Genomic DNA, 18761 nt, shown 5'->3' on the forward strand with positions numbered 1-18761 from the left:
ATGTGCAGCCCACGCGGGACCCGCACTTCCCTGTGCTGTGCCGCCAACACGTGCCATCCTCTTGTCCCTCTGCAAGGACTTTCCTTTAACCCAGATCTGCCTGGCTCCCGGGGCAGCAGGACCAGGTCCTGTGCAGGAGCAGGGCCCTGTGTTGGGGTGCAGGGATCACCCCCAGAGGCGGCACAGGAGCAGGTGATGGAAGTGTCACCGTGCGCCCCGTCCCCGCTGCCCCTCCGGCTGCAGCCTCTCTGGCTGCAGGTCACGGTCTCCCCAGCGCGCCGCGAGCTGCGGCACCGGGAGCCAGGAGGATAATGAGATCTTAATAGTCCAATTATATCCCATCGATTTACTCAGCACGTAATTGTTGGCGGCTGGGGCCGCCTGATGAAGCGCTCGCTCCGGCTGCCAGCGGGGCCGGCTCGCGGGAGGGCTGTGCCGCGGCGCGCAGGCTGGATGCTCCTCGCAGCTGCTCGCCCTTGAACCGCGGCAGGAGCAGCCCCTGGGACCCCAGCAGGGGCAGGGACAGGCAGAGATTGGAGCGGGGACCCTGCCGCGGCTGGGCGGGGAGAGCCAGCATCGGGGTGACCCCGGGTTCGCTGTCCCTCCGCTGTCATTCCTGGGGGACTGTGCCGGTCCTCCCTCGCCCTGCTTGGTGGCAGCAGGCGGTGCACAGGCTCCTGGTGACCTCGGGGGTGGCACTTTGAGGCAGGGACGATGCAGGAGGGCGGTCTGCCCCGTCCCCCTCGGCCAGCGTGGCAGCTGGGCTGGCGGAGCCCATTAAAAATCGAAGAGCCTGACGTAATGCTCACACTGCGGGAGCACGAACCCGAGGTGGGGCCAGGGCTGGGTGGCACGGTGGGCAAAACCCTGCCTCAGTCCCCCAGCTCCACGCTGGTGCAGCTGCAGGACATCTGCCCCCAGCAGCAGCAGCTCCCTGGGGGGACCAGGACACCGCCTTGCTCAATAGTGCCGTGGCCCTCACTTGATTCCTCCGGCAAGGTCTCACCCAGCACAGCACCCCACGGCATTTACCCCAACTCACCCTGGAGGATGCTGCCAAGCCGGGCTGCCCGCTGCAGGGAGCTGCAGCACGGGGAGCACCGTGTCGGGGGCTGCCAGGCCCTGCCAGCACGCTTGGCAGGCAGCGGGGGGCTCGGAGGACACGGGGCCGACCCCACTAGGAAGCGATTACCTCCCCGCTGCGCCCGGCCCTAATCCCCTCGCGGCGCACGGGGAGCCAGCTCTCCGAACAAGGCTCAATCAGGTTAAAGTGTGAAGTCGGGATTAGCCGGGAGAATGGGAGCGTGGTGACAGCCCCGGCCTCCCCGCCTGGCCGCTGCGGCCCCCTCCCGCCCGCCGGGCTCTGGCGGCGGAGATTAAGGCTGCCGGGGTTTGTTTGCCTGAGTGGGCTCCCCACTGGGAAGTGATGTCGAACACTTTTTGCTCGGGCGCCCCACTAAGCGCCGGGCAGGGCGGCACGCCGGGGGGTTGGCTCCCGCTGCCGAGCCCCTGCCAGCACCGAGGGGGCCGTGCCCCCTGCCTGGCACCGCGCCGGGGCTCCCGGCTCGGCCCCCACCGTGCCCTGCTGCGAGGGCACCGCCTGCTCCGCAGCACGTCCTCGTGTCGCACCAGCCAGCACCGTGCACACAACGGGGTCTGTGTCACATTTTGGGGGATGAGATCCAAGTAGGTGAGTGTCCAAAACCCCAACCTGCTGCATCAGGTGCTCGAACACCACTGTCTTGCCAGCACATGGCTCAAGAGCCCGTCCGTAAGGCGCTGGGAGATGGGGAATTGAAGCATGCGCCCTCCCCATCTCGTAGCCGTGGGCTGGGGACGGTGGCTGCTAATTAGCAGGCATCTGCTGGGCCAGAAAGCCCTCCAGGAGGTGAGAGCGGGGACAGAAGGTGTCTGCGATGGGGCCGGGCCAGGAAGGGGTGGAAATGTTCCTGGGGAGCAAGCGGGGGCCCTGCTTTGCAGACGGGCTGTGGAGAGCCTGAGCCAGACTGTGCCCGCTGAGCGTAGGAGGTGCGAGCTTCTCAATTCGGGCAAGCGGGTGGCTGCAGCCCCCCCAGAGGGCTCACCCGGGCTGTGGGCAGTGCAGGCATCCAGCTCTGCCCTCTGGCACTCACAGGAGGGAGGCTGCACAGCCCCACAGCCTGCTCACCCCTCCTCATCCTCCCCCTTCACACCCCCAGGATGATCGGAGCCCTCTGCGCCCTCACCGTGCAGGGAGCCTCATGGTCCCTGTGGACGGAGGAGCCATGGATGAGCCAGCTGCTTGGGCATCTTCTGGGTTCAGCAACCAGGAGCTCCTGAACTTGAGGTCTTAGGAAAAAACCTAGAAGCGAAACCAGAAAGGACAGCCAGGGTGTTTGGAGGGGTGCGAGGTGGCGCTGGCACAGCCGCCGAGGGTGCGGGGAGCCGTGCGGCGCAGCGAGGAGAAGCCGTGCCATCTGCTGTTTCCTCGGCGCCAAAGTGTAAAGCAAACATAGCTGGGAGCGACGAAACACCAGGAGGGAAGGGGCCGGGCCTTGTTCTAACGCCGGGGACTGAGGATCCCGCAGGCAAAGCATGTGTTTGTCCTGTTGTCGTCAGCTGGGTAACCGTGCCGGCAGCGTGCGCGCGGCACCGGGGCCTTGCTGAAACCCTCGCATCCAGCGTCTGTCCCTCTTGGCTTTGGTACCCCGAACAGCAGCACCTCATCGGTGCCTGCCACAAAAAGCTGTGAAGGGGAGAAGCCTCGCGGAGTAAGTTTTGCAACCTCCTCGCCGCGTTTGCCTCAGGAGCTGGAAGCGAGCAGCCTGCAGGCAGGCACCAGGATTTGCTCCCCGGGCACGCCAGGGCTGCGAGTGGAGAAACACGAGCGAGGTTTCAGCCTCCTGCCCTAAAGGATGTTGGAGCAGGGCTCTGGGGGTGTGGGGCTGGGAGCAGGCAGTGCCAGTGTCTGCTGAGCTCAGACGGGCTCCTGGACCCCGGGGTGGCAGAGGGAATGGCAGCACGGGGCTCAAATCTACTCCCCAGTGGCCAGGTCCCCACTGACCACTGTGGCCATGGACCCTGAGGTTGGGGTGGGCTGAGCTGGTGCCCCCCGAGCCCACTTTTTGAGAGTTTTGGCCATCACGGTTGCTAAAAGCCAGGCTGGGTGCACGCAGGGCATCCAACCCCCTGGTGCGCAGCGCGGGTGATTGCACGGACGGTGATAAATTACTGACCTGATTATGGGTGCCCTCTGAAGCGCGGGGCAGGCTCCATGGGAATGCCCGCTGGAGCCACCGAGTGTAATTACCGGTTAATCAGCAGGGACCTGTAATTATAGCAGTCACAGGGTATTTAAGTGCTGAGGGTTTTCCCAGAGCTGTGCCCTGCTGCTCTGCTCATTGGAGCCAGGGGACACCAGTGCCAGGGACCCCAGCCACGTGCAGCCCCCTTGGATGGACCCAGGGTCACCTCGGTGTGGCCAGTGGGGCTGCAGGTCCCTGGGGGCCAAATTATGGTTGTGCAGAGCCCCTGGGGCATCCCTGGTGCCGTGACCCTGCCTGGGGACACACTGATCCCACGCAGCATCGTGTCGTGCAGGCACTGCTCATTTTCCTTCTCCCGCAGGGACCTGAGCGAGAACTTCATCCAGGCCATCCCCAGGAAAGCTTTCCGCGGGGCCACCGACCTCAAGAACCTGTGAGTGGCAGCAGGGCCGGGCACGGGCTGGCACGGAGGAGTTTGGGGTCGGCTGGGCAGTGGGCAGTACGGGGAGCCAGCCGTCGGCCCTGCGCTGTCCCAGCAACGCGCCTGCTGCTTTCTCCCGTAGGCAACTGGACAAGAACCAGATCAGCTGCATCGAGGATGGTGCTTTCCGTGCCCTGCGGGGCCTGGAGGTCCTGTAAGTGGCCAGGGGGCAGCTGCAGTCCCCAGCCCACATGCCTTCCCTCTCCTCTCCATCCATCCACCCAAAAGTGGGGAGTGGGTGGGTGCCGCTGCCCCCAGGGGTTGGTGCCGCCTGGACCATCTCACACCCCCCTGAGCTGCCCCCCTCTGCCTTCTGCAGGACCCTGAACAACAACAACATCACGTCCATCCCCGTGTCCAGCTTCAACCACATGCCCAAGCTGCGGACCTTGTGAGTGGGGGGGCTGGGGGAGCAGGAGGGGACGGAGGGGTTGGAGGGGACACCCCTGCCGTCCCCCAAGCGAGGTGGCCTTGGCAACGCGGGGAGGTGCCCTCAGGTTCCCCATGACTGCCTCCGCACCCTCTCCGTGTGCCTGTGGCCTTTGGGTCGGGGAAATTGGGGCCGCCAGAGCTCGGGGTGGTGGGCAGGGGGCATCCCACAGCCGCTGACCCCCCGTCCGCCCGCAGCCGCCTGCACTCCAACCACCTCTTCTGCGACTGCCACCTGGCCTGGCTGTCGCAGTGGCTCCGCCAGCGCCCCACCATCGGGCTCTTCACCCAGTGCGCGGCTCCAGCCCAGCTCCGCGGCCTCAACGTGGCCGAGATCCAGAAGAATGAGTTCAGCTGCTCCGGTGAGGGGGCCGGGGAGGCGGCGGGCACCGGGGCGGGGACACGGATGGGGTCACAAAGTCTGCCCCGTGGATTCAGCCCATCTCTGCAGCCTGCTCAGCTGTGCGCCACGGGCTCCATCCCTGGTGTGGGGACACCACAGGGACACCCGCACCCTGTCGCTGTGACAAGGGGGTGTAAATCCATGCCCTCGGGACTGCGTGCCCTTTGTATGGGGTCGGGACCTTGTGCACCCGTAGCTCCGTGCCACCAGGCTCCCTTCCTCGGGGAGGTGCCACCCTCCTGTCCCAGCCCTTTGCAATCCCCTTTGCTTCCCCCCCCAGGACAAACGGAGGGGGCACGTGCCCAGCTCTGCAGCTTGTCCTCCGGCTCCTGCCCGGCCATGTGCACCTGCAGCAACGGCATCGTGGACTGTCGGGGCAAGGGGCTGACGGCCATCCCCGCCAACCTGCCCGAGACCATGACGGAGATGTGAGTGTGGGGCCGTGGGTATGGGGACCCTGCAGTCACTGCGAGCACGGGGTGGCTCCAGGCGGGGGGGACACGGGGACAGAGTGCCCCTATGGGGCAGAGGGCCTTGCCCTTCTCTCACACTGCCCAGGTTCAGCCCTGGATTTAGCTGCATTAAACATGTAAATAGAGAAATAATCTCCTTAGGGGAATCCAATTACGGCGCAAAGCCCCTGCTGGGATGCGAGGCGTGCGAGGCAGCCGGCGCCCCCAGACACAGGCTGCTGGGGGGAGGAGGTGCTGCCCTGGCCCCCCGTGCTGCCCCCTGCCCTCTGTGCCCCCCCCACATTGTGGTTCCCCCCACGTCACCCTCCCTGCTGGAGAAAGCCCTGCCCACGAGCAGTGAGTTGTCCCCAGGGCTGCTCCAGTGGGGTGATTTATTGCAAGTCTGGGGTCTTGCAGCCCCCCCAGCCCATCCACGGGGTGCTGGGGCTCAGCCAGCCCCGCAGCCCTCACCTCTCCTCTTTCCTATTGCAGACGCCTGGAGCTCAACGGCATCAAGTCCATCCCCCCCGGCGCCTTCTCCCCCTACAAGAAGCTGCGGAGGATGTAAGCGTGCCCCCAAACACCCAGCACCCCGAACCCCACAGGCCACTGCTGGGAGGACCCCAGCAGGAGGACGGGGATGTGGGGTGAAAGAAAAACGGGGTGAGGCCACCTTGTCCCTTTGGGTTTCAGAGACCTGAGCAACAACCAGATCTCCGAGATCGCCCCTGACGCCTTCCAGGGGCTGCGCTCGCTGAACTCGCTGTGAGTGCCCGCACCGGGGGCACGGGCGCAGGGTGGAGGTGGCACCCCTGGGTGCTGCCCCGTGCCGCCCCCACCCGACCCCTCACGCCCCCCTTTTCTTCAGGGTGCTGTACGGCAACAAGATCACGGACCTCCCCAAGGGCGTCTTCGGGGGACTTTTTGCCCTGCAGCTGCTGTAAGGCTCCGGTGGGATGCTCCGCGGGGACACTGGGGCCGTCAGTGCCATTGGCCGGGGCACGGCACGGGGTTTTAGGGTTTGCCACGTCCCCCAGCCTCACCTCCCGCCTTCCCCGCCAGGCTCCTCAACGCCAACAAGATCAACTGCGTGCGGGCGGACGCCTTCCAGGACCTGCAGAACCTCTCGCTGCTCTCGCTCTACGACAACAAGATCCAGAGCCTGGCCAAGGGCACCTTCACCTCCCTGCGGGCCATCCAGACCCTGTGAGTGCCCGCGGGGCTGCGGGGCGGCATCCCGGGGGATGCTGCGGCGGGGTCCCTTTGTGGTGGCAGCAGGAGCCACCAGGAGGTGGCTGCTGGTCACCCGCTGCCCTCGGCGCAGGCACCTGGCCCAGAACCCCTTCGTCTGCGACTGCAACCTGAAGTGGCTGGCGGATTTCCTCCGCGCCAACCCCATCGAGACCAGCGGCGCCCGCTGCGCCAGCCCCCGGCGCCTGGCCAACAAGCGCATCGGGCAGATCAAGAGCAAGAAGTTTCGCTGCTCGGGTGAGAGGCGTCCTCGTCCCCCCTCCCGCAGCCCCCCGCCCCCTGCCGTGCACTCGGTGGTGCTGATGTGCTTTTTCTCTCTGCAGCCAAGGAGCAGTATTTCATCCCAGGTAAGAGGCAGGGGTGCTGGTGCAGGACCCGGAGGCCTGGCCCTGCTTTTTCCATATTTTCTGGTTGCTGGGGTCTGGGTGCTGCGGTACCAAAAGCACTGGGTGCTGGGAGCCTCAATCGTGCCATTACCCCGTGGGCACAAATGGTGCAGACAGGCTCTGTGTGCAGCACCCCACACTCCCAGGACAAATATCCCTGCGGATAATGCCCCCTGTGCCCCCCCGTTGGGCACACAGGGGGCCGTAGGTGCACATTTCGGGCTGGCTGGGGTGCGTTGGGAGTGGAGCAGCACCCGGCTGGGTGCAGCCCCCGAGCCCCTGCCCTCGCGCAGGGACGGAGGACTACCAGCTGAACAGCGAGTGCAACAGCGACGTGGGCTGCCCCCCGAAGTGCCGCTGCGAGTCCGGCGTGGTCGAGTGCTCCAACCTGAAGCTCACCAAGATCCCCGAGCGCATCCCGCAGTCCACGGCCGAGCTGTAAGAGCCGCTGCCCTCCCCTCCCGCGGCCACAGCCTCACGGGCTCCGGGTTTCGCTGAGGGTTCGGTTTGTGCCAGGCTCTTCGCAGCCACCTCCTGAGCTCTTTTCCCTGCTGCCCACCCCAGGCGCTTGAACAACAACGAAATCTCCGTCCTGGAGGCCACCGGCATCTTCAAGAAGCTCCCTCATCTGAAGAAAATGTGAGGATCGGGCAGGCACCGCCCTGCTGGGACCACCTGGGGGTGGGAAGGCGCATGGGGTCCTGATGTCGGGGTGCGAAATTGGGGGCACATCCCCCCTGGGGGACCCCTGCTCTCATGGGGTGCTCAGTGGGACTCACGGTGGCAGGGCAGAGCCCCCCTGTCCCAGCCTGCTGCCTGCTCCTCCCTGCAGCAACCTCAGCAACAACAAGGTGTCAGAGATCGAGGATGGGGCCTTCGAGGGGGCCGCGTCCGTCAGCGAGCTGCACCTCACCGTCAACCAGCTGGAGTCGGTGCGCAGCGGCATGTTCAGGGGCCTGGACGGGCTGAGGACCCTGTGAGTCTCCCTCCACCACGGGGACAGGGGTGTCCCAGCTCCTTTTGCCCGTGCCACCGGGCTGGTGCTGTCGGCATCACTGTGGGGCCAGCTCGGGAGCACCGTACCCAGCCCCTGGCTGTATCCAGAGCTGGGGCTGGGCTCAGCTGCAGCCCTTGGGGGTGGGCAAAGGCTTCTCCAGCCACCCAGGTCCTTCCTGCGGTGTGCACAGCCCGGGCACGGTTATTAGGTGCCCTGATCCCCCGCAGGATGCTGAGGAACAACCGCATCAGCTGCATCCACAACGACAGCTTCACGGGGCTGCGCAACGTGCGCCTGCTCTCGCTGTACGACAACCAGATCAGCACCATCGCGCCCGGCGCCTTCGACACGCTGCAGTCCCTCTCCACGCTGTACGTCGGGGGCCCCGGGGTGCTGCCCCCTCCCCAGGGGTGCTCACAGACCGCTTGGTGGGAGGTGGAGGCGGATGGGAGTCCCGGCCCCTCGGCTCTCCCTGTCACACCGGGGGCGCAGGGGGTGCAGCAGACCTGGGGGGCTGCCCCAGGTCTCAGGCTGTGCCCCCCCGGCTCCATCCCATGTGCAGGAACCTGCTCGCCAACCCCTTCAACTGCAACTGCCAGCTGGCCTGGCTGGGGGACTGGCTGCGCAAGAGGAAGATCGTGACGGGGAACCCGCGGTGCCAAAACCCCGACTTCCTCCGGCAGATCCCGCTGCAGGACGTGGCCTTCCCCGACTTCAGGTGTGAGGAAGGTAACTCACAGCCCCCCGCCCCAGCGCCGTCCCCAGTCCCATGCCAGCCACCAGACCCCATGGCGAGCTGGGGGCCCCCCGCCCCTCAGTGCCCTCCCCTAACGATGCCCCGGAGCTGGGCAGGGAATTTGCGTGTCGAGAGAAAAAATCCTTTTTAAAGAAAAATGAGACCAGCTTTTCAGCCCTCTGGAGAATATTTACAAACGAATCATCCTCCTCCAACTCGTCACAGCCTGAAGGGTTGCATCCTGTGCCTTGCCTGGCGGGGTTAGATACAGGGCTGTCCTGGGGCTGCTGCTTGCCCTTCTCTCTGCAGTCTCTGTGGCTGCAATTTTGCCTGAAAATGGCAAAAATCAGGGCAGCCTTGAGCTGCCTGTACACACCCATCCCAGTTCGGGTGCAGGAGCAGGACTGCATGCACCCCGGTGCTGCACCCTTGCTCTGGGGCGAGGGGAGATGATGGGTGCGGGTGCTGCAGGTGCCAGGCACCCAGCCCAGCCTCGCGGGGTGCCTGCAGGGTGCCGCGCCGTGCCCTGGTGACACTGTGGCCCTTGTGTCCTGTGCAGGTCAGGAGGAGACGAGCTGCATCCCGCGGCCCCAGTGCCCTCAGGAGTGCACCTGCCTCGACACCGTGGTCCGCTGCAGCAACAAGCACCTCAAGGCCCTGCCCAGGGGCATCCCCAAGAACGTCACGGAGCTGTGAGTGCCGCGTCGAGGGGCTCCCTTCACCCTCCACCACTCTGCTGCAGGGTTTCTGGGGTCGGGGTGCACCCCTGTCCTGCCTGGGGGCAAAGGGACCGTGCCAAGTGCTACCCCAGCACGGGGCTGAGCCCTCTGCAGCCTCAGAGCCCCCAGGGCTGGTGTGCAAGGGCTGCTGTCACAGCGCAGGGTCCCCAGCAGCCTGCCCCGTGCACGGGCTGTGCACATGCATATGCATGGCACCCCCTCACACCCCTGCTCCGTCTCGCACCCCCCTCCTCTCCCCACATCCTCCTCTCTCGCACTTGCCTTGCGAGTGGTTGCGGCCGCCCACGCCGGCTGCGGGTGCGTAAAGGCAGCACATGTCTGCCTCACACACACTGCCGGGGAGCTGCCCCCGGGGACCCCCGTGTGGGGCCCGTGGATGTGCAAATGTGTGTGCGTCCCGGCTCCCCGGCAGCTGGGAGGGTCCTGAGATCCCCGTGGGTGCAGGGAGGGAGGTGATGCTGGGGTTACTCCTGCAGCCCAAAGCCCGTGGGGGGCTCGGCGCAGAAGTGGGAGGGCAGAGGGTGCTCCTCGGCCACCCCAAGGTGCTTCCCTCCTCCCTACAGCTACCTGGATGGAAACCAGTTCACCCAGGTGCCGGGGCAGCTCTCCACCTTCAAGTACCTGCAGCTTGTGTAAGTAGCCAGGGGCAGGAGCCCCAGCAGGCTGTCCCCATGCCGTGCCACCCCCAGCAGGGCAGGGATGTGCGCGGGGACCCTGTGCTCTGCCCACCACACGGGGACACGGCTGGCTGGGGGCACCCCAGCACCCTACAGACATCGGAGCCGTGCGGGTGGGTGGGCAGCCGGCGGGGACGAGGCAGGGCTGGCCCCAGCCCCTGGGCTCTGTGTTTTGCAGCGACCTGAGCAACAACAGGATCAGCTCCCTCAGCAACTCCTCCTTCACCAACATGAGCCAGCTCACCACCCTGTAAGTGCGCTCCCCGGGCTGCGGGGGGATGTCCCCAGGGGACCCCAAAAGTGCTGGGAGACACCAGGCTCTCCCCCTCCACCTGGATAAAGGGGTGGCCGAGCTGCCGGGGGTGCCGGGGGGCAGGACGTGGGGTGGCTGGCCTGCAGCTCGCAGCGGCTTCTCGTGGTGCCCGCCGTGCTGTGTGGCCTCCTCCTTCCCTTGCGCAGGATCCTGAGCTACAACTCCCTGCAGTGCATCCCGCCGCTGGCCTTCGAGGGGCTGCGCTCCCTGCGCCTGCTGTAAGTGCCTGCCCCAGCCCTGCTCGCCGCCCCACGCTGTCCCCACGTCCCCCTGTCCCTCGCAGGGGACCCGGAGGCGCTGGGATCACGGGGCCCCCTGCTCTCCGCAGGTCTCTCCACGGCAACGACATCTCCAGCCTCCCCGAGGGCATCTTCGCGGACGTCACCTCCCTGTCCCACCTGTGAGTATCTCCTGCTCCGGGCAGAGGGCTGAACGCAGGCTTGGGAGACCTGCAAAAGGGCTGTCTAGGGGTCGTGCTGCTTCCCTTTCCCCTTGGGCTGGTGCTGGGGGCAGCATTCACAGGGCGTACCAGCGCTGTGCCAGCCCTCCCCGCACTGAGAGCCCTGGTCCAGGTGTGCTCGTGCCACATCTGCTGTGCCGTGGCAATGTGTTTGCCGCTCTCTGTGCCAGCAGCTGGTCCTGCTCCAGATTGCAGGAGCTGCTCCTGCAGGTGCTGAGAGCATCTCAGTGCCTGGGGTGCCCTCAGGAAGACCCCCTGCCCTCGCCACCCCTTCCCCTCTGCCTTTCCCTCCTCCTCGCCGTCCGCCGGCAGCCACAGCCCTGCACAGCCCCGCTGCCGCCGGCTCGTGCCGCTGCTGCCTCCTCAAGGCCTGGCACCTCTCCTGAGCACAGCGTGCGCCGTCCCCACCGCCTCACGCCCGCCCTGCTTCTCTGCCCCCACTGCATGCCCGTGCTGCAGCGCTGGGAGATTTCCCCCTGCATTTTCCAGGCGTGGCAGACAAAGTGCCCTTCCCTGCAGCGGGATGGGGGCTCAGGGTGTTTTAGCACCAGGAGCGGGGACGTGGGCTGGGGGGGAGGCACCGCAGGCCTCGGGGCCCCCAGCTTTGCCCTTGCTTCCCCTGCAGAGCCATCGGGGCCAACCCCCTGTACTGCAGCTGCAACCTGCGCTGGCTCTCCAGCTGGGTCAAGACCGGGTACAAGGAGCCGGGCATCGCCCGCTGCGCAGGGCCCCCCGACATGGAAGGGAAGCTGCTGCTCACCACCCCCGCCAAGAAGTTTGAGTGCCAGGGTGAGCAGCATCTGGGCTGTCTGTCTGTCTGTCTGTCTGTCCATCCGTGCCCTCCGTGGGCGAGCCGGGCTGCCTCCTGCTCCGTGCACGGCAGCGATGCGCCGTGGGCACGAGGGACACCGGCGCGTGGAGGATTTCATCCGATAGGGCTGCTTCTGTCCCCTTGCTGGGGGCAAATCCCTGGTGACCGACAAGCACGGCCACATCCCCGCTTCCCTCCCCGCAGGGCCCCCAGCCCTGAGCATCCAGGCCAAGTGCAACCCCTGCCTCTCCAGCCCCTGCCAGAACCAGGGCACCTGCCACAACGACCCGCTCGGCTCCTACCGCTGCGCCTGCCCCGCCGGCTACAAGGTAGCATGGCCCTGGGGTCCCCAGCTGGGGGGGGACACGTCCCTGCGCCGTGTGGGGTCACAGCATGGGGGCTCTGCACGCCTGCAGCAGCCGGGGGGGGACAGGGCGCGGTGCCACGGCCCCCTCCTCGCTCCCACCGCTCCCTCCGTCCCCAGGGCAGGGACTGCGAGGTGGCTCTCGACAGCTGCTCCTCCAAACCCTGCGCCAACGGCGGCACCTGCCAGCCCCAGGAGGGGCAAGGAGCTGGGTTCAGGTGAGTGCTGAATGGGGAGCCTTGAAATTTGGGTGTTGGGGCAGCGGCATGGAGCTCCAGCAGCCCAGGGACATGCGAGGTGCTTCCTTCCTCTGGGACATCGCTCCTGGAGACCCAGCACCTCTGTCCCTCTGCCGGGCACTGGTTGCAGCCGTGGCACAGGGCAGGATGCGGCCCTGGTCCCGCAGCCATGCCCCTGCCTAACCCTTGCTACCCCGAATGCTTGAGGCTTTTCTGGGAACTGGGGCACAATTAGCAGCTGAAAATAGCCACTGGGCTGCAGGTGGAGGAGGGCCGTGCAGCCTCCTGGCCTCCCGTGCTAAATGGCCTCTCTCAGCCCGTTGTCTTGGCAACTCAGCATCCTCACTGAGCGCCCGGCCAGGCTGCACCGTGCTGCTCCCCAGGCAGCTGCAGGGCAGGGGTACGCGGGGCCCTGCTCCCTGGAGCCCCTATGCGCACGTGTGCTCTGTGCCAAGGTCATGTGCTGGTGGTTTTGGGGGGATCACCCCCAAAAATGCTGGTTTCTGCCTTGTAGGTGCCTGTGTGCAGCGGGTTTTGAGGGCCCGAGCTGCCACACCATCAGTGACCCCTGCAAGGAGCACAGCTGTGAGAACGGGGGCTCCTGCGTGCCCGGGGCCACCAACTACACCTGCCTGTGCCCTGCCCACTACACAGGTAACTGGTGAGGGAGCCAGCTGGCCCCACGGCCTCGCCATCCCATCAGCGGGACGTGCCCGGTGTTTTTCTGGGGTCTGAGGCTGTCCCCCGAGGCCTGGAGCTGTGTGGGGACCCATCTGGGTACCCCCCGGCACCCCCTTTCTGCCCCACAGGGGATTTCTGCGAGCAGCCACCCAATTTCTGCTCAGCCGAGCTCAGCCCCTGCCAGCACGGCTCCACGTGCATCTCCACCAGCCAGGGGCCCAGGTGAGCCCTGGCCTGCATCAGGGTTTATTTTGGGGGGGGGCTGCAGCTTGCAGGGTGGTGGGAGGCACCGGGGAGGGATGCTAGGGAGTCTCAGTAGGGTTGGGGCTGCTGTGATCCCCGTCCTGCCCCAGGTGCGAGTGTGCGCCCGGCTACGTGGGGAGCAACTGCAGCGAGGACTTCGACGACTGCCAGGACCACCGGTGCCAGAACAACGCCCGCTGCGTGGACGAGGTGAACGGCTACTCCTGCCTCTGCACCGAGGGCTACAGGTACCGCCGGGGGGGTAACGGGGGTGTCACCGCGCAGGAGGGACCAGCCCTGGCCACCACAGCCAGCCAGCCCTGCAGCGTAGGGGGAGAGGCCATCCTCGTCCCCATGGTGTGGTCCCCAGCAGGGACCCCAGGGCAGGGCTTGGCACCTTCACGTCCCCCTGGTGCTGCTGGCAGGGCAGGGGGGGGACCCCGAGGTGGTGCCAGCACCCCGTGGGGTGGGGTGTGCCGGGGAGGGAGCCTTCCCAGCCCCGTGCCCAGCGCGCCCTCGGCCCCGCAGCGGGCAGCTGTGCGAGATGCCGCCCCGTGCCGCCGGCCAGCCCGGCCCCTGCGAGCGAGCCGAGTGCCAGAACGGGGCCGCCTGCGTGGAGCGGGGCGCCCGCGCCCTCTGCCAGTGCCTGCCCGGCTTCGGCGGCCCCAAGTGCGAGAAGCTGCTGAGCGTCAACTTCGTGGACCGCGACACGTACCTGCAGTTCACCGACCTGCAGGACTGGCCCCGGGCCAACATCACCCTGCAGGTGAGGGCGTGGGGCTGCGCAGGGTGTTGGGGGGAAGCTCCGGGGCGCGGGGTCCCACCTCTCCCACCCCCAGGTCTCCACGGCTGAGGGCAACGGCATCCTGCTGTACAACGGCGACAGCGACCACATGGCCGTGGAGCTGTACCAGGGCCACGTCAGGGTCAGCTACGACCCTGGCACCCACCCCAGCTCGGCCATATACAGGTACCGGCCCCTGATCCCCACAGCCCTGACCCCGTTGCACGGGCACGGTGCCACACCGGGGGGGACAGGGGTGACACAGCCCTCCTGCCAGCGCCGAGACCATCAACGACGGGCAGTTCCACACCGTGGAGCTGGTGACCTTCGACCAGATGGTGAACCTCTCCATCGACGGCGGCAGCCCCATGACCATGGACAACTCGGGCAAGCACTACACGCTGAACAGCGAGGCCCCGCTCTACGTGGGAGGTACGGGGTCGGCGGGGCAGGGCGGGTGGCAGGGGGTGGCCGGGCACACGGTGACAGCCCCGCTTTCCCCAGGGATGCCCGTGGACGTCAACTCGGCCGCCTTCCGCCTCTGGCAGCTCCTCAACGGCACCAGCTTCCACGGCTGCATCCGCAACCTCTACATCAACAACGAGCTGCAGGACTTCACCAAGACGCGGATGACGCCCGGCGTGGTGCCGGGCTGCGAGCCCTGCCGCAAGCTCTACTGCCTGCACGGCATCTGCCAGCCCGCCGGCGCGCACGGCCCCGTCTGCCACTGCGAGCCCGGCTGGGACGGGCCCCACTGCGACCAGCCCCATGGCGGCCCCTGCCAGGGGCACAAGTGAGTGCCCCCACCCTGCCGGCTGCCCTTTGGCCGTGCCGTGTCACACCCGTGCCGTGCCATACCCGTGCCGGTGCCACCGTGCCGTGCGTCTCGGTGCCACGCAGCAGGCACCTGATGGCTGTGGGTGCCCGCAGGTGTGTGCATGGGCAGTGCCTGCCCCTCGACGCCCTCTCCTACAGCTGCCAGTGCCACCAGGGCTACCAGGGCGCCCTGTGCAACCAGCCCGCCGCGCCGCCCGACCCCTGCCGCCTCCTGCCCTGCCGCCACGGCCGCTGCCGCCTCGCCCCGGGGGGACAACCCACCTGCGAGTGCCACAGCGGCTACACCGGGACCCTGTGCGACCAAGGTAGGTGGTGGGGCAGCGGGCACCAGGGTGGGGGTGCCGGGGGGACCCCCTGAGACCCCGCTGAGTCCCGCTGTCCTGCAGAGCTGGAGTGCCGGGGGGAGCCGGTGCGGGACTACCACCAGGTGCAGCGGGGCTACGCCATCTGCCAGACCACGCGGCCGGTGGCCTGGGTGCAGTGCCGGGGTGCCTGCGGCGGTGACGCCGGTGCCGGCTGCTGCACCGGGCTGCGGCCGCGGCGCCGAAAATACGCCTTCGAGTGCAGCAACGGCGCGACCTTCGTGGAGGAGGTGGAGAAGCCCAGCAAGTGCGGCTGCAGCCAGTGCCTGTGAGCGCCGGGGCTGCTGCGGACACCGGGGGGGCCGGCGGGGAGCCCCCGGCGCCAGGACCTTGCTTTGCCCCGCGGCCACGGGCCAGGACGTTTCCGCAGCCCCGTCCGTGTTTCTTGGAGGAGCCCGGCCAACCTGGCGGGCCCAGAGGAGGGTAGATGTGTTGCATCTAGAGGGTTGGAAAAAAAAAGAAAAAAGAAAAAAAAAAAAAACACAAACAAAACAAATGTGTAGATAGAGAATTTTTTAAGAACTGCAGCTACACAAGTGGGAGCTGTGCCCGGTTGCTCTGCTGTGCCTGATCTCCCCTTGTCGCTGCCTGTTCCCCTACGGAGAGGAGCACGTGTCCCCTCTGCGTGTCCCCCCGAGCAGCCCAGTCCCTTGTGTCCAGCTGGGGGCTTTCCAACACTTTGTGCTGGACCTGGTGCTGCAGAGCGTCGTGAGCCACGGCAAGACAGGGCTGGCAGGGGGCCCGTGCACCACAGCCAGCACCCCTGGGTCCCAGCAGCCCTCCATGGCACTAGGGCTGGGGTGCTGGAGCCCAGGGTGCTCCAAATGACCCCAACTCCACAGTAGCAGCCCCTAGGGACAGGCAGACACCCTGCGGTGCCTGGGGGTGGGTGGCTCAGTAGCACTGGGGACACAAACAGGATGGACCCAGGAGCACTGAGCAGGGGCACGGGCAGCAGGGTGCAGACACCCATGGGGGTCCTGGCCCCGCTGTGCAGTGCCTGGTGCGCACTGACACCCTGCCCCATGCACACTGGGGGGGCACAGGGCACCGGGACCCTCTCCCTGCTGCTCTGTGTTTAGGGGGAGGAGGTGCTGCCCCTACCCCACATCCCCAGCCCTACCTGCTGGGGCAGGCTGTGAGCCAGGCCAGCACTGCGCCCTTAGTGCCGGGGGGACCTTTGGTGGACGTCCCTTCGGAGGCTGCTGGCACACAGGTTTGTGATGCTGATTGCCAGGGCCCGAGCCTTATGGATGCTGAAGGTGCCTGAGGCCGTGGTAAGCCTGGAGGTGCCCCAGCTGCTGGCACAGGTCCCACCAGGACTCAGGTGGGAGCTGCTGAAGCCAGTGGTGCCGGAGGACACGCTGGGTTGGCACGGCACCAGGGGCACCGCGCACACCCCAACCTCTGCAGCAGCCTTGCTTCTACGGCCGCGGGGACCAAGGATGATGCAAGCCCGACCTGGGACCCCACACACCTCCACGGCAGGACATCACCGCATCACCCAGGAGGACCAACCCCTCCCAGGGCTGCAGCCCCGATTCTCTCCACCGCATCACACCAGCGCCTTGGCCTCGGATCCGCACGGGGTGCAGCCGGCTGATGGGTGCCGTCGCCGTCCCCGCTCACCGCTGGCCTCCAGGACGAGCCCTGCGGGGACAGCGCTGCCACCAGCACCCCTCTGCTGCACGGCGGAGCCGGGGCGCCTCTCATTTTGCCCGTGGCCCTGCCGGGGCTTGGTTGTGTTGTGTTTTTGTTCTTGCTGTAAGCTAACCGCTAAAGTATCTCTTTATACAGAATACTTACAGATTCTAATATATATTTGTATTTCATTTTGTTATAGTATTTTTATATGTTCGGGGTCAACAAATGCTGTTTTCTTTTTGTTTACAGATGCTACTGGGCAGGAAAATGACGGTGGCTTTGTTTGGCCCGTGGGGTTTGTGTGTGTCACTGTTGAAGACGCTGGTTTGTACTAGGCTGGGGAGGGCGGCGCTGAGCATCCTTTCGCTGGCAGAGGCTGTATTGTTTTAGGAGATGTTCGGTATTGTCTATGTTGTCTTCCACGTGAACATGACATTGATTCATTCAGAGCCCCGGCCTCATCTTTCGGGGGGGCACCAAGGGCCGGGCACGCGAGGCGGTGGCACGGCGTGGGGACAGCACAGGCACAATGGGGCCCTGCAGCTCCTGGAGCAGCCCTGATCCCAGTTTTGGGGCTGTCCCCCTTCTCTGGGGACAGCCGGGGTTGTTTGTACAAACACCCAGCCCCGCAGCACACGGCTGTGCCACCAGGCAGGCGCCAGGGGCTCGCACTGCTCGTGGCGAGCCGGAGCACGCCGCCCCGCTCCTTCGCCCAGTTATCACAGCAAAGCGACTTTGATATCAAAGAAACGTTTAATAAGCTGCAATAAAATACGGACCTTTAGAAAGCTCATAGGGTGAATATCAACAATGGAGGAATAAAAGAAAACAAGGTGGTGGGAGTCCTTGAGGAGTTCAAATCTGAGTCAGGGACCTTTTACCTGTAACAAGAACACAGCTTCCTCGATAGTCTAGTCTGAAATAAAAGACAGGAGCACAGAGTTCACAAAATGTCAACATTTAGAGAGTTGATACATAGTCAAAGTTCAAATGACCCAGCTCTTATAGCTATACATATTGATTTAAAGCAACTTAATATAATTTTATTTTATTTTTTTTTTTATATATACACTTTCAAAGGTTCGTCAGGTGAGGTATGTAAACATTATCTAATGGAAACCCCTCTCAACATTTCCAACCAATAATTCACAGCAGACAGTTCATTTTCTCCGAGCAAGACGCAGAACTTCCCCATACCCGCAGCGCACGGGGACGCGGTCCCCGCGCAGTCACCAGCTGCCATCTCCCATCGCTGTTCTGTCAAGTTCACATTGGTTAGGCTCAAACATACAGTACCGGACAGGAGGACTTTTCAGATCAGTGTCTAAAATTCATACAGGGACAAACAGAGGGACAAGACTCTCCCAGGGAAGCAGACACAGGTGAAGGAAAAACGTTTGCTATCGGGGTGGAACTAATATTTAAACGCTGAGTATCTTAAAGAGAAAAAAACGCACTGGGTTGGGGGGTTTATTTTACTTTATTACTCTTTTTTTTTTCTTTTTTTCTTTTTTTTTTTTTCTTTTTCCACATAACTGTTCCAAGGGCGAAGGATGCTTGGGGTTCGTGGGAGCCCTGCAGGGCCAGGAGCCCAGTGCACAGCCCACCCTGCCCCCCGAAATTAGGGACCTGCCACCACAAACACGGGGCTGACCCCGCTCACGGGCCGGGGCGCAGCCAGGGCGCACGCCCAGACAAACGGGGCTAGAAAACCAAAACACACACACACAGAAAACAGCAAGAAAAAAATCCACGCACACTTGGGGGAAAAAAACGAACACGCAAACGACCTCAACCCCCCTAGAAGGAGAATAAAAACTGCAGAACGGCAAGCAGGCAGGCAAAAGGCCTGATGGAGCTGGCTCGGCTGTCGGCAACTGCCCGCTCTGCCCCGGCCGTCCGGGGGGCTCCGGGGGTCAGGCAGCTGCCTCTCACTCCTCGAGACCCCCGTCTCGCCCATCAGAGACCCCCACAACCTCCCCGAGCCCCCCGGTCATCCAAGCAGACATTATTACTACAAATCTTATTGCTTGCAGTGCCCCCCGCCCCGGGGACCCCCGGCCCTCCCGGCCGGCCACGGCAGCTCGCCGCCTCCCCGTGGCCTCCGGCCGGCTCTGACATCATCAAAACTGAGATGAAGAGTTAATGCTTCAACGCTGATGCGACACAAAAACCAACCCAACACCGCCACCGTCCCGTTCTCCCCCCCAAAAACCCCGTCCCCCC

General features: G+C 65.3%; 1 protein-coding gene across 1 annotated transcript in view; it reads left to right on the plus strand.

Annotated features, from left to right (window-relative positions):
• Nucleotides 1-16982, plus strand: part of SLIT1 (slit guidance ligand 1) — a 43462-nt gene extending 26480 nt beyond the window's left edge. The window contains exons 5-37 of the mRNA XM_084526614.1: nucleotides 3607-3678; nucleotides 3809-3880; nucleotides 4046-4117; nucleotides 4354-4517; nucleotides 4839-4986; nucleotides 5503-5574; nucleotides 5704-5775; nucleotides 5879-5950; nucleotides 6073-6216; nucleotides 6335-6498; nucleotides 6585-6608; nucleotides 6941-7085; nucleotides 7212-7286; nucleotides 7480-7623; nucleotides 7872-8015; nucleotides 8207-8373; nucleotides 8940-9072; nucleotides 9684-9752; nucleotides 9976-10047; nucleotides 10257-10328; nucleotides 10439-10510; nucleotides 11196-11359; nucleotides 11586-11710; nucleotides 11866-11963; nucleotides 12499-12638; nucleotides 12794-12887; nucleotides 13019-13156; nucleotides 13437-13674; nucleotides 13748-13878; nucleotides 13970-14124; nucleotides 14197-14485; nucleotides 14623-14834; nucleotides 14916-16982. Of these exons, the coding sequence (XP_084382740.1) occupies nucleotides 3607-3678; nucleotides 3809-3880; nucleotides 4046-4117; nucleotides 4354-4517; nucleotides 4839-4986; nucleotides 5503-5574; nucleotides 5704-5775; nucleotides 5879-5950; nucleotides 6073-6216; nucleotides 6335-6498; nucleotides 6585-6608; nucleotides 6941-7085; nucleotides 7212-7286; nucleotides 7480-7623; nucleotides 7872-8015; nucleotides 8207-8373; nucleotides 8940-9072; nucleotides 9684-9752; nucleotides 9976-10047; nucleotides 10257-10328; nucleotides 10439-10510; nucleotides 11196-11359; nucleotides 11586-11710; nucleotides 11866-11963; nucleotides 12499-12638; nucleotides 12794-12887; nucleotides 13019-13156; nucleotides 13437-13674; nucleotides 13748-13878; nucleotides 13970-14124; nucleotides 14197-14485; nucleotides 14623-14834; nucleotides 14916-15163 (4201 nt within the window). The 3' untranslated portion in view covers nucleotides 15164-16982. The remainder of the gene's footprint in view (nucleotides 1-3606; nucleotides 3679-3808; nucleotides 3881-4045; nucleotides 4118-4353; nucleotides 4518-4838; nucleotides 4987-5502; nucleotides 5575-5703; nucleotides 5776-5878; nucleotides 5951-6072; nucleotides 6217-6334; nucleotides 6499-6584; nucleotides 6609-6940; nucleotides 7086-7211; nucleotides 7287-7479; nucleotides 7624-7871; nucleotides 8016-8206; nucleotides 8374-8939; nucleotides 9073-9683; nucleotides 9753-9975; nucleotides 10048-10256; nucleotides 10329-10438; nucleotides 10511-11195; nucleotides 11360-11585; nucleotides 11711-11865; nucleotides 11964-12498; nucleotides 12639-12793; nucleotides 12888-13018; nucleotides 13157-13436; nucleotides 13675-13747; nucleotides 13879-13969; nucleotides 14125-14196; nucleotides 14486-14622; nucleotides 14835-14915) is intronic.
• The last annotated feature ends 1779 nt before the right edge of the window (nucleotides 16983-18761 follow it).

This window comes from Aythya ferina, assembly GCF_964211825.1.
Source record: "Aythya ferina genome assembly, chromosome: 7".
NCBI classification, from domain to species: Eukaryota; Metazoa; Chordata; class Aves; order Anseriformes; family Anatidae; genus Aythya; species Aythya ferina.